Source organism: Besnoitia besnoiti, chromosome I (assembly GCF_002563875.1).
Source record: "Besnoitia besnoiti strain Bb-Ger1 chromosome I, whole genome shotgun sequence".
NCBI lineage: Eukaryota > Apicomplexa > Conoidasida > Eucoccidiorida > Sarcocystidae > Besnoitia > Besnoitia besnoiti.
In genome coordinates this window covers 7,295,696-7,309,186 of record NC_042356.1, presented here as the reverse complement: position 1 = coordinate 7,309,186, position 13,491 = coordinate 7,295,696, and the positions used below count along the sequence as shown (strand labels likewise).

Here is a 13,491-nt window from a genome sequence, read left to right as displayed (position 1 = left end):
CGGTTTAGGGCTTAGTCCAAGTTTAGTTGAGGCAGAGCGAGTTCACGGCAGGGGTAGGCGATGGCAACGAATCAATGGCGAAAAAACTGAACCTGCCCCGGACTTTAGACAGAGTTGCAAGAAGCCTTTCATAAGTAAAGCGAAGTGAGGGCACAGCCTGTGCATCACGCAACCCTGGATATCAGCAGAAATACAGAAATGCAACGCGTGATACACGCTGGACTCGCCACACGGATAAAGTGTTTACCACACATCAAGGGCGGAGTCTGATGCATCTTTCCGTATGTAGAACGGTGATATTTTCGCACACTTGGAGGCATTCCAGCTCTCTTCGGCCGCTAACATCTATTTTTATTAGGCTTGAGGGTTACTGTCGCGTAGCCCCTGCGCCGCGGTAGGATGTACCCCTCCTCCAGTGTTTTTGCACTGATGCTCAATACAGCCTGGATCTATCTCCGTTGCACCGGCACCTTTCATTACAATTTCTACGCAAATACGAATACGGTAACTCTTCTGACACCAGAACCCCGAGATCAGACGAGCGGCGGACCCGCTTCAGTGCTCCTGCGAGATGTACTGTGATGAACGATTTGCCGAACACCATCCTTTATTTGAGGGACCATCTTGACTCAGTGTGCCTACGACGGCCTTCCCGAGCCTTTCTGTGACTGCGATTATGAGTGGACTGGCAAGAAGAGCGCGCCATACCGAACGGACTACGCCATAGTTCCTTGTTAATCGGCTGAATTTCGGGAACAAAGTTTGTTTAATCGACTACCAACGGGCACCCGTGGATTTTCTTTGCATTTCTGTCGGTCGGAGAGCAAGCCCATGTCATTGTGCGCGATCGCCACACAAACAAACAAAACACCACAATCGCATCCAACGCTATCCTGATTCTGTGGAAAGACGGACACCGCCGGGCACGCCCACCCACGTCTTCAGCTGTTTCCCCCTGGTTCTTTTTTTCCATATTCACAGAAAACAGGCGGCTCTCTGGCCTCAAACAGAGCGGCTCCCTCCGCTTGCGATTTCACGAGGCTGCCTGGAACTCCGCGCCTACCCCTTTACTTTGACCCCAGCCCAACGCGCCCTCGTTCCCGGCGCTCAGAGCTCGATTGTCTCCACTGCAAACTGACTGCTCGCCAATTCGTTTCGCCAGCGCGTCAGGGTGCGGGAAGAGGTCTGTGCCAACATTTTTGCCCCCTACAGCGGACAAAACAGTGCATTTTGGAGATTCTGCAGTGACGGTCGTTCCTAATGAATCGGCTGGGCTAGTGTTTATCATTGTATCGGTTCCCCGTACAGAGGTAATTCCAGCCGCGTATGCTGCAGACTCCGTGCCTTTGAACATGTTTCCTATCTGACTGTCGCTTTGCGACTTCTCGAGACAGCCGAAATGACCGGAGGGCATGGTCCCCATAGTCGACCAGTTTTGCAGTTGCGACTGCGCGTCCTGAACAGACAGAATACAGAGGAGTTACCCCTCGCGAAGTTTTGCTTCAGAATCATCCTGAGTGATTATAGTAACGCATAGCTTGAAGCGGCGAGATGCACCGCTTAGTTACCGAAGCCTTCTCAGAGAAACACATTCTACCGCAAAAAACGTTGTCTACGGACCAGCGCGCAGGTCGATCTTCCGATATGTCATGCCTCCGCCCTTTAATATATTCTGATTAGTAGTTGAGCTTCGAAGGTGCCTCACCGTGCCTTTGAGAAAGTGAGCCTTCAGGTCCTCAAGCAGGTCGCAGCACCGCCCAATACTTTGTTGGAGAGTGTCTACTTTGCCGCGAAGCTGGATGCAGATACGAACGTGAAACCAGGAACGCGCCGCATTTCACCTCGGGCACGACTCATCACGGATCTCGCCAACACGGGGTGCAGATTTCGCAGCAGACGGCCCCTTCAATGACACGCCGAGTTCCCTTTTCTTGAAGTGCTGTGGGCAACCTTCTGCAGAGACTCACTTACACCTCGCGACTATCAAGCACTCGCACAGCCCCGCCAGCGCAGACTTTCAGCGTCCCAGAGGCAGCCTTGAGAGACAGGCACTGCGACAACGGTGTGGCGAATTTCGCTTCGCGCTATTAAGCAACCGACACACAAACTGTGAGCAGACGGGAGCCATCTCGACGAACTTACTTGATCGAATTCTTCGCGAGTGGCGATGCTGTCTCCCGCTGCGTCGGGCCTCACATGGGGGCCCTGAACAGAGCAGAGACCCGAGACACGAAACACACTTCTTCGTTGACGCACGAGACACACATCTCGAATGCAGGGAACTGCATGCAGACACTCCATCTAGCCCTTTTCCCTGCAAGAATGAGAGGGGGCGCATGTGGCTGCTGCGGCTCTGAATTTCTGCGAGAGACCGAAGACTTAACCCCACACGCACGTAGGGAATCGCCGAAGCAGAAATATGTGGCGTTCACCGTCCAACCGCAGACAAACGCATGCATGCGCATAGGTAGATACAGCTTCTTCCTTGCATATACGTATCTCCATGCACATGTAGATGCATCCTCGATGATACACGGCGAACGACAACGGCATATGCTCGCTCGTGCACGGGTCCTCCAGACATTTTTGACGAAAGAGACGCGCGGGAACGTACTGCGGCGGTGACAAAGCTGGTGTCGCGCGTGTCGTTACGGATAGGGACTCTGAAGAGGCAACACCCACACACAAGAAACGCGGCGACTGATGGAAATCCCAGCCAGGAGGTGCAACACAAGAATGCCTTCATTCTGCAGTCCTCGCACGCGTTAGAATGCTCGGATGCACGGCCGAACGTCAGGTTTTCTCGCGCGCACGCACCTTTGGAGATACGCGCCCTCTCCCTCTCATGATCCTCTCCTTCCTCACCTGTCGAGCGTGTCCTCGCCCTGCACCACTCGAGATGTTTCTCGCTCTGGTGACTGCCCGCGGTACACGAGAAGCTCCGTGGGGGACGCCTTGTCGGTCATCTTGCGCGCGTCTTCATCCTCGCCGCTGCCGTCGCCTTCGTCATCAGAGACAGTGGAGACGGGCGACCCGCGAAGCCGCCTGAAGAGCCGAGTCCAGAAGCCCGTCGCCTCCGCAGCACGCGTATTCCAGGCGTCCTCGCTCGCGGGGAAATCTTCGGGCGCGAGGAGGCGCGCCGCATGCGGGCCTCGACTCGGCGCGCGACGCTCCGCGGCGGAGGGACGGCGAGAGAGGGCGTCGAGGTCTTCGTGCGCCTCAAAGTACTCACTCGGGGGGTCGTGGCTGCGCCTGCTCGCTTCCCTCTGGCTCTCCTCCTCTTGAGCACGCATCTCCCGCAGAGCGGTGATCTGCTGCGCAAGGGCCGCACACGCGGCGGCCTCCTCCTCCTCTTCGCGCGTTGCCTCGGCGGCTGGCTGCAAAGCTCGCCGCGAGCTCGCCTTCTCTTCACGCGTAAACCACCTGTCGCTCCTCTCCGCGGCTCTCCGCTCTCCTTCTGCGGCCTTCTGGCGCGACCCGCTGCGCTGGCGCCGCGCCTTCGCGGCGGCGTTGCATGGGGAGAGGGCGTAGATCGCGGGCAGCATGCGGAAGTCCGCGTGCCCTGAGAGCGAGGAGTGGAGGAACTCGTGGAAGCCGAGAGCGAGGAGGACGCAGAGACCCTTGGCGCCGTCGTCCTGCTGCGACGAGACCGAGCGAGAAGAGCCCGAAGACGCCTGGCGCGTCGCGGACACCGACAGTAGGTAGCGCTCGACTTCGCGCTGCTGCGCGTCTGACAGCAGGACGGACGAAAGGAGCCGCGAGACGTCACGCGAAGCCGCTCCCAAGGCTGGGTCAGGCTGAAGAAGCAGACGAAAGCGAAGAGACGCGAACGCGAATGCATACTTACGAGTAGATCCACGAACACATCGTGCGGCGCGGACGCAGACAAGGGGTGCACAGGTCGTCTCAGAAAGGCGCCGAATCACCCGCATCCGCAAGTGGCTCATCCGATTCTCTCCTCTATTCTCGCCCAGACGACAACAGACCACAAAAAATTGCAGCAAACATCAGGGCTTAACGCAAGGATCGACCGAATCACCGAGCACAACAAAACGATGAGACGTCTCTGTTTCAACAGCTGAAGGCGCTGGAAAAAATTCGAAAAGCTTTGTGGCTCTGTTGGGCACTGCAAACAACCCGTCAGGTCCCGGGTGATCGTGGCCAGAAGCTCCCACTCTCTCAGCGCTCCTGCCCTTCTGAGATGCCCTCCCTCCCTATCTCTTTCGTCTGCTTACATCTTTAGCAGCCTCGGCTGGGAGTTGGCTGTTGGAAGAAACAAAGCGAGATGCTTCTCGCGGGCCTGCGGGAGCAGCGGTCGCCACCTTGCGCCCGCGCAGCTTCCTTAGATTGCCTTCGAGCTTCAGGTACTTCTGCGCCAACAGCGCCAGCGCCTCGCCCAGGGCGCGCTGCATCCCGTCGTTTGGGCGAGCCTGAGCGAGCCCCGAAAGAGAAAAGCAAGCAACAGAAGGTTGGCTACGTGCGCCAAAAATCCTGAAAACTGACTCGCGAGCAAGAGACGCCCTGGAGGCGTACACCTACCCACTGGAAAAGCCCCCTTCCGCTTGAAGCGTCTCACGTCCTGTTTTGTCTCCCTCTGCGATGCGCCACATCATACTCCACCTTCATGTCTCGCATTTTCTCTCACCTCTTTGGCACGGTGATCGCGCGCGCCCTGCGTCGCCGCGTCGAGTGCAAACAGCTTCGTCACGGTGTCCTCCATCGCGTCCAGGCGCGTCTCCAACGCCGCGAGATCCTCGAGCACGCCCCCGCTGCCGTTCAGCCGTCGCCTCGCAGCGACCTGAAAGCGACAACACCGAAACACAAAATGAAAGCTCTAGAACGAACGAGTTTGCCATTGCCCTCCGGCGACGGCCTAAGGCCTCGATCCGGAGCCCAGACGCGAACGACTAGTCCCCGATACAACGAACTCGACAAGCATTAATAGATTTCTTTAAACGACAGGGACATGAGTCTACTGAAACCTATAATACAGGATTGAACTGCGTAAAGATCACTGTGTTATGGTGCTATCTCAAACCACTGAGATTACGAAGTTATGGTTTTGGGCTTGTGAGTGTCTCTAAAAAACTAGCGGAGTGCTTGTACGATAATTATATCAATGCAGCACCAATTAAGGCGCGCAGCTTCCCCTACGTTCCCCCCCCATACACCCCACCCCCACCCCGCCCTGTTCTCCTCCGGTTTCGACTCGAAAGATCGAAGCAGCCGGTATGCATGCCCTCGCCGCCGTCGAGAGACTCAACGGAAGGGGCGAAGAGAAAAAAAGGCGGATCTTCGCATGCCTGATTTCCCCGTCCCGCAGCTGCGCTCTCCACTGCGAATGCAACACACTCCCCCACTGCAGCGAAGAAAGCTCCACGAGGCGTTTTAGAGGGCTCGCGGGTGGGAAGCTTTTGCTGCGAGATACGGAAGGCATGCGTCGCTGCGCGAGAAAGCTGAAAGCGGCTCGCGCGAGTACCTGCGCGTCCCGGCGGCGCAAGTATCGGCGCAGCTCTTCGGCGTCGGACGCCGAAGACGATTCGCTGCGATCGTCAGTCGCGAGGAGAAGGTCGAGCAGAGCTCTGCGCAGGTGTTTGTCGCTCCGGTGCTTGGATTTTCGCGAACGCGCGAGGCAGGACCAAGCGATGTCCGCCGAAGAAGTCGATCGAAGGCGGCAGGTCGAGGTTTGGCTTCTTCGTCTTTCCTCCAGGAGCTCGGAGGCGGTTGCGACCTGGCATCTCTCTCTCTTGGCTCTCGCACCTCGCTCAGAGACTCCGTCGTCCTCAGCAGAGAGGTCGTCCTCGTTCTGCGACCTCGAGGCGTGTCGTCTCGAGGCGCGCCGCCGCGCCTGCCGCAGTTTTCGCTCGTAAAGCCCTGTCTCGCTTTCCTCTGCAGAGCTCGACTCACTCACACCCTCTCGCGTCTGCCGGCGGCGTCTGCCCTCCCCCCTCGCCTGCTGCGTGGCCTTCGAGACGCTCTCAGGTCGCCCGCCCACGCTTACTAGGCTCCTCGCCCGCGCCGCTGCCTCTTGTTCACGCTGCGCTGGTTCAATCTCCTCGTCTGCCTCGGATGCATCTCCTCTGATTGTGCACGGCTCGCCACACTCCGGCGCACACAGGGCTCCTTGCAGGTCTCCTGCGTTCGTTGCCGTCGCGTCTCGCTCCGCAGCCTCCTCGCGTGGCTCAGGCGTCTCCTCGGGGCTCTCCGCAGCGAGCGCCTGGCGCTGCCGCTCCTTCCTCTCGTGGAATTCGCGAACGAGGCGGCGGAAGCGCAGGACGCCGCGGAAGCGACTTTGGAGCCGCAGAATTGTCGCTCGCGTCTGCAGGTAGCGGCGCCGCTCAACGAACCTGCGAAGCGCGCACGCCACGCAAGCAGACAGAGACGGGCGCACACAAATGAGGAGACAAGCCCGAGCGTAACCGCGCCAAAAGAAGCACGAGGCAACGCAGCAAAGCAAACAGAGCCAGCAAGGGCAAGAAAAGCTTCACAAAGAAGAGAGAAAATGGGAAACAACCGCAAACGAAGCCGCGTGCGCTTTCGTCCGCCGCACACAGCTGGCAATACGAACCAACCCACACCTTGACCGGGTAGTGTTAGTAGCGCATGACAAGCAGCCCTCTTCGAATTTGGGGGCACGCCAGAAAGTATGCAACCCGGAGTTCTATTGCTTTTTGAACATCTGCTTGTGCGTCTTTGTCCATAAGACAAACACGATGCAGAAGTGCGCCATCCAGCCTTCTGTGACAACCCCGCAGCCTCCCCGAGGCGACACATTTGTCGTATTTTCGTCGTCTGCCGTTTTTCTCACCCGCGGAAGTGCCTGGAGATGCAGGTGGCCGCGCGGAAGCGGAACTGGGCCGCGACTCGGTCGAGAGCGTCCACGAGTGGCTTTTTGAGGAAAACCTGAACCCGAAAACGCGTTTTCGCTTAAAGCATGAATATATTTATATTTGTATATATTTATGCCGCGTCAAGCAGCTCATCAAAATGTAACACACCCTGCCTGCAACTCGGCACCTTATTTACGGCAAGACTCTCGAACCCTAAACACTGAGGCGGGGGCTCCGCAGAAGCTTCCGCAGGCGCACACTCTGTTTCAGCCAAATGCGTTCAGAACCGAACAGGTGACGCAAAATTTGCGAGTCGTCGCTGTTTGCTTGGTTCCATTCAAATTCTCCCCCTCCCACTCACCTTTGTTTTGCCGACTTGCCAGCCGGCGGCGTGGTCAGCGAGGACGCCATCCCCGGCGAGTTTCAGGGTCAGGGCTTGAAGCAGGTTTTCGCACAGGGCGCGGTCGCGCTGAGTCTGCTGGGCGGAGTTTCCCACAAACGCTTCGCGGTTTTTGCCTGTCTCTCCGTCCCTGCTCCCGCTGCGCAATGCGGCCGCTGCTGCGGGCGAGGGCGACGCCGAGGCGGCCTCGGAGAGCTGCGCCTCTGAGGCCAGGCAAGAAAACAGCCCCAGGAAACCTGCAAACGGCAGGCGAACGGGGTACCCGTCGCGGCGAATCCGCACAGTCTCCAACACGCCCGCGCATCGCAGCTGCCTGAAAACCACGCACGCCAGTCGGGGTTCGAAAAGATCAAAGTGCGCAACGAGAGGACGACGCCCTCATCCGCATGGCAGAGCAGTTCCGAAGGCCTCCAGGAGGACATGCAGTCCCGGCACACACACCTGTACACACCTATATATACATATACACATGTGAATATATAGAGCGCTTCGGAGGTTAGGGCGCTGGACAACTAGTGGGACTCGATCCATTCCTTGCCATGTCGGCGTGCGCCTGTACGCTACGAGCGTGACATCAAAGCGGAAATAAGAGACGCTCTCATCTCAAACTGAGTCGACGGTTTAAGGCTCACGGCCACTCCCCGCCCTGCCACCAGGCACACGCTTGGCTGTGCGGCATTCTGCCCAGCTCCAGGAGGCCTGTTCCTGCTGGCTAGAAGCGTGCAGTGTTACGTATTTTTGGGTTTCCCGACCTGAGGACGTCCGCCGCGTCAAAGAATCGTCGCCCCTTCTCGGCAGCCGGCTTGATGCATCGAACGTAGAACGGGTCGGTAGCTGCAATCGTGCTGAGCAGCCCCCGTACTTGTTCTCTGCAGCCAGGAGGCACCCACACGGAGGACGTCGACGGCGACCAAGCCAGAAAAACCAGTGCTGGAGACAGACGAGTCCGCTCCGCCAGCGCCCGATAGACTCAAACACAGACAGCGCGGCGCATCTGGCCATCTGCCCGCCCTACATCTACGTGGAACTACGCCGTGCCCCCTCTGCGCTTCCCCGTGTGCCTGCGGAGACACGCCATCAGCCAGCCGCATAAAGCAGAGTTAAAGGGAGAAGTGCGTGTTTTTTTACACGGTCGCGACAGGAGTTGAAAGACGCCCCCATGAGGCGTTGAGACGCGGATATTGAGCTTACTTGAAGACCGCAGAGACAGATTGTTTCAGTCTCCGCGAGGTGCCCACAGCCCCGTCGAAGCCTGTCGACACGCCGCGGCCTAAGGAGGTCGTGGAGGTGGAGGAGAAGTGCCGCAGGTCGTCTTCGCGCAGCGACAGGGTCGAAGACTCCTCCAGGCAAGGCGAGCCTGTTGTCCGTATCAAATCTGCGATCTCGCGGCTGCACGAACTTCTGTTCTTCTCCAAGAAACCGTCGACGCTGTACTCAACCGGGCCTGAACCAAGCAGACAGGACACGTCGAGGGGGACTTGCAAACGAGAAGAAGGCCAGCCACCGCGCGGAGAGACTGCACGAGCAGTCTTTGCAGGCTCCCGGCAGCGAGAAGGCACAAAAGGGGCGCCCCTGGCAGGGCGAGAGAAAGACAAAACAAGCAATCGCAGGTAGTAGGGCGTGTTTCCTCGCTCGACACACCGGGGGACTCTGACGCCTGTCCTTCACACGCAGGCGGAAACCGCGCATAGATTCAGACCCCGTGCCAGGTCACTCCTGCTCATCTCGTCCAGGTGCGTTCTGCATACCTTCGGAGTCGTAGTCCTCAAAGAAAAACCGAAGCCGACTTGCATTTACACTTCTGTAGCCGGAGAACCCTACATATTTTACCCCAAAACTCTTTCACGAAGACGCGCGCTTGCCCGCGTCGTCATCACGGCACAAAATGTATGCGTGGATTTTAGATTCAGCCGCAAATTCGCACAGACACGGTAGGATTTCTCCGTGTCGGCATGTGCCTCCACCTCCACCACTGAGAAAGCGAAAGGAGAGACCGCTTTACCTGCGTAGTGCACGATTTTGAAGTGAGTCGCCTCTTTGAGTTTGTTTGCAGGCGACTGAATGGGCGCGAGGTCGCCCTGGTCCTGCGCGATGATTTTTCTGAGGAACGAGCGGTCGGTTGCCTTGGGCATGATGTTCTCCGAGTCCAGCAGCGCAAACAGACCGGTCACTTTGCGCTCGAGGCCGTCAATCACGGCCTCGTTGTCGGTGAACGGAATCTGCTCCCACGCAATCCCTTCGGCGGCGTACGCGGCCTGAGCGGAAACGCAGAAAACACAGGGGGCGTCCTCCGTCGGCGCGTGTATGCGTGGAAAGAGAAGCTAGAGAGCCCGAGAGAGAGCCAGAACGAGTCAATCCGCTGTCTCGTTCCCCGCGCGTTTGTCTGCTTTCCATCGTCTCTGGTGCGCACCTGCTCGAGGGAGAAGATATGGTGGTTAAAGTGCTGCTGCAGCTTCTCGTTCGCGTAGTTGATGCAGAGCTGCTCAAAAGAGTTCTCCTCAAAGACCTCGAAGCCGTAGATATCCAGTAAGCCGATGAACAGTCTGGGCTCCCCCTCCGCGGCGCCTCTCAAGCCCGGCGCCAGCGACGACAGCCGCGCAAACTTGCTCCTGCCGTCCCACGCGCCACTCGGCGATGGCGGCACGTTCTCGCGAGCCGAGGAGACGCTGAAAGGCGAGGGCGGGACGTGAAGCGACGGAGAGGAGTCTCTGAGGCCGGAGTCCTCCACGGCTCGGTTGAGGCGACAAACCAGCCAACTGAACAACCTGTTGTACACGAACTTCGCCAGCATATCGCGAACCTCTGCGGCCTTCTCGGCGGTGCGCGGCAGGTGGAGATCCTGGGGTACACACGGGGCAAAAGTGCAAATCAGAAACCGATCCGCGAAAACAAACAGGCAACTGAAACCGCAGAGATAATCCCTGTCACGGGTGCCTTGGGAGGGTACGATAGACATGCGAGAGAGAGGGGAGGGGGACCGCGACAGTAGTCTCTCAGTTGCGCGAGGGAAAAAGGGAAACGACGGTCGGGAAAGGGATCAAGAAAACACCTCAAAGCGTAGAAATCAGCGACAATGGCGCCCCAGCCAGCGCCGCGAAAGAGGAATCTAAGAAAGAGGCAGACAAGGCGATGAACAACGGGAACAGAAACGACAACGCTGACACAGTCACGATGAATAGAACGGTGAGGGAAGGGCGATGAATGAAGTCAAGGAGAGCACAGCCACCTAAGGCACGAGAGGGAAGAGATCACACGAGGTCGCGCGCGCGAGTTCACGTTGTCGTCTCACCTGCCTGGTGACTGGATCAACAAACCGCTGGACGCGGAAGAACTCTGCGAGATCCTCGGCGTCGATGCACAGCAGCCTCGCAATCGCCTCCACCTTGCTTTTTTCCCTGTCTTCCTCCGGATCTTCTTCGTCATCGGATTCGCTTTCCGCGTCGCCCTGCTCGTCCTCGTCGTCGGACTCGAGGACTCGGGGTCCGACGCCTCCAGGCATGTCTTTGAAGCGGAGGTTGCCGAGGTGGAGAATGGCAGCGAGGACGCGCAGGACATTTTCTTGTTCATCCTGGGTGAATCCGAGGTGCGTGAAGCACGAGAGGAGCTCGCGGAATTCGCTCGCGTTCTTCTTCTTATCGAGGACGTCTGCTGCGAAGGCCTCACCAGCCAGTCCCCCATCCGGACCCGCTGTCTCCTCGCGACGCCCGCTCCTCTGTGGGATGAGGTAGGCGAACGAGGCGGTCGACGAAGAGGGCGAGAGAAGCAGCTCCGTCACGAACGCGGGCGACAGGCACGCGGCCGCGCCGTCAACAAGTTGGTAAAAAACGTGGAAATTCCGCTCCGCAGACGAGTGCCTCACTAGCCGGCACGTCTCCAACAGATACGTGTGCAGACACGCCGAAGAGATTCGCTGCGAGCGCGGCTCGAAGTAAATCAGAGTAAACTTCCCGAAGCGGCTCGAGTTGTCATTCTGGCATGTCTTTGCGTTCCCGAAGGCCTCCAAGACCGGATTCGTGTTCAACACCTACAAAGGCAGCAACTCACAATGATGCAAAAATGTGTGGATACACGTACTCGCGAACTTACCTGAAGGTACACAGAGTCGCCTCTGGGCCCCCTGCGTTCCCACCCATCCCGGTACGCAACTGGGATTACGGTGCACATTGCTCTCGAGGCGTCTATAATTTCGTGTAGTGGATACAGAGAAGAGAGGTCATCGCGTTCTAGCCTTGTTTCGGGTTTCAGAGTCTCGCGAGCTGCGGAAAACTTACCCGTTCTTCGAGGGAGATGGGCTGCTGGGAGCCTTCGTCCGCCCAGGCGTCGCTGAGAGGCTTAAGGTGCGCGAGGTATCGAAGAATCAACTTGGTTCCCTCGGTCTTCCCAGATCCGCTTTCGCCTGAGGTGATGATCGACTGGCTTCTACCCTCTCGAAACAGCCTCGTGTGCGCGTGCTGAGCGGTGGTAAAGATGTGCGGCTTATTCACTTCCTCGAAGCTCGCCGCGTCCTCGCACCCTGGGGCGCCCTCGCAGCCGGAGACAGCTGCCTCTTCGCCGCGGCTCCTGTCCCCTGGAGCGGGACCCGCGCCCTGCTGGAGGTCGCACGCGAGTTGCTGCGCCGCAGCGGCTTTCCGGCAAGCCTCCATCGCGACCTTGTCAAAGAGAGAAGGCAGAGGCTCACACGGGTTGATCGAGACCAAGATGTGTGTGCCGATCGCAGTGTAGATTTCGCGGCGAAAAAAACGAGTGCGCAGACTGTGGAGCAGCGACGCTTCTGTCAGCTCGCCGAGAGATAGCAAGTCGTCGACGCCCTGAGACACACAGACAGATCCCAAAGAGTTGCACAGGGAGGTTCAAGGCTTCCCAAACAAACACGAAGCAGCACGCGGGGGTAATCGGGTACAAAGCTGGTGGGCGGCGCCAACGACGGCCGTGAGCCAACAGAGAGTGAGAAGGCGAAGACGGCGACAGGTGGGGGGGGGGGGGGGGGGGGGGGGGGGCAAAGAAAGCCGAAGATAGAGAAGGTGAATTCCATTCGGGAGCCAGCGAAGCGCAGCGACTGAAAAGGAGGGTGACTGCAATGATGATTTAAGGGGACTCCGGAGCCTTACTCTGAGGAGACTCGGCGAGTCGACGCTGCCTCGTAGGTCGGAAAGGCGCATTTCCGCGAATCCGCCATCTTGGAATTCGACGACGCAGGTGGCGTCGGCGTTCGCTTGAAGACCGTCGGCACCATTTTCTCCCCCTGCCCGGATTTCAGCCAGCCGCGCGACAGTCCACAGCTTCGTCGGGTGCTCCACCCAGAACCATGATCCCAGCAAGTCAGCGGGCGTCGTCGTGTGGTCTTCGTTCGCGGTCGCGAGGCGAGTCAGGCAGCCTCGAGGAAAATTTTCATCTCCTGGAAGCCGGTTCGCCAGCGCAAACGGATCAAGACTCGGCAGCGCGCTGCAGCTCGATTCGGTTTCCATGGCGGGTGAGAAGCAGCGGAAGTTTTGAGAGCATGACCTAGAGAGGCCCAGAACGAAGGCAGCCCCGAACTTTGAGGGTTGCCGCGCGCAGATCTCACCTACACAAGCTTAGACAAATACGGTCTGGCCGCGGGATGAGAGATAGGGCGATTCAAAAGATGACAGCCAAGTGGACGGTCGACACAAGTTCTGTGGGCGCAGCAGACGTCACAAGTCCAGGGGGGTCCCTGTACGTGGCGCGGCGTGCGGCCGTCTGCAGGCGGTTACCCATGCTTCTCCTCCTGCCGGAAGAGTCGCTGACGCCGAAAGGCTCAGTTCACGTCGGGTTTTCCAAACGTCTCCCGAAGGGGCCCACGCCGGCCCGTCACCTAACGCACTGCCGCCACGGGATACAGCTAGCCAGCGACACGCGCGGAGTTACCTCGCCAAAGCCGGCAGAATGCCGCCGAAAACCACACAGAGAAGGATGTAGATGCATCGGAGGCTAGGGGCTCCGGCGTTCGAGAAAGAAAAAACTCGCAGGCACCGCCACGTGTCACCTACAGCAGCCAGAGACTGGGCCTCGCGCGCCACGCCACCAACCTCGCTCACCGGACGAAACAGCATGCGGCGTATGCACGTGGGCGGCTCACGGGACGCCAGGAGTTCAGTCGGCTTTATACGATCATGTGAGTCACTCAACGGCGCCATAAAGTCTACAAAAAGTGGCCTCGACGCTGAAAAAGGCACGCATACAGCAGAGGCCTGCGCAAGCTTCGTTTAGGGCCGAGATACACCGTAACCAAGAACACTCACG

The 13,491-nt window shown here is 58.6% G+C and overlaps 1 protein-coding gene across 1 annotated transcript; it reads right to left on the bottom strand.

The window, feature by feature from the left end:
- Positions 1-1,033: 1,033 nt before the first annotated feature.
- Positions 1,034-12,695, bottom strand: BESB_010290 (myosin I; the record flags this gene model as incomplete). The annotated part of the gene is made up of 17 exons (XM_029359783.1): positions 1,034-1,456; positions 1,706-1,795; positions 2,143-2,205; positions 2,615-2,663; positions 2,866-3,797; positions 4,236-4,430; positions 4,646-4,798; positions 5,480-6,347; positions 6,809-6,903; positions 7,192-7,543; positions 7,983-8,099; positions 8,422-8,674; positions 9,233-9,485; positions 9,641-10,069; positions 10,520-11,254; positions 11,502-12,038; positions 12,339-12,695. The coding sequence occupies 17 exons, from the start codon at positions 12,693-12,695 to the stop codon at positions 1,034-1,036; spliced, it is 5,901 nt and encodes a 1,966-aa protein (XP_029222696.1).
- Between the last annotated feature and the right edge of the window lie 796 nt (positions 12,696-13,491).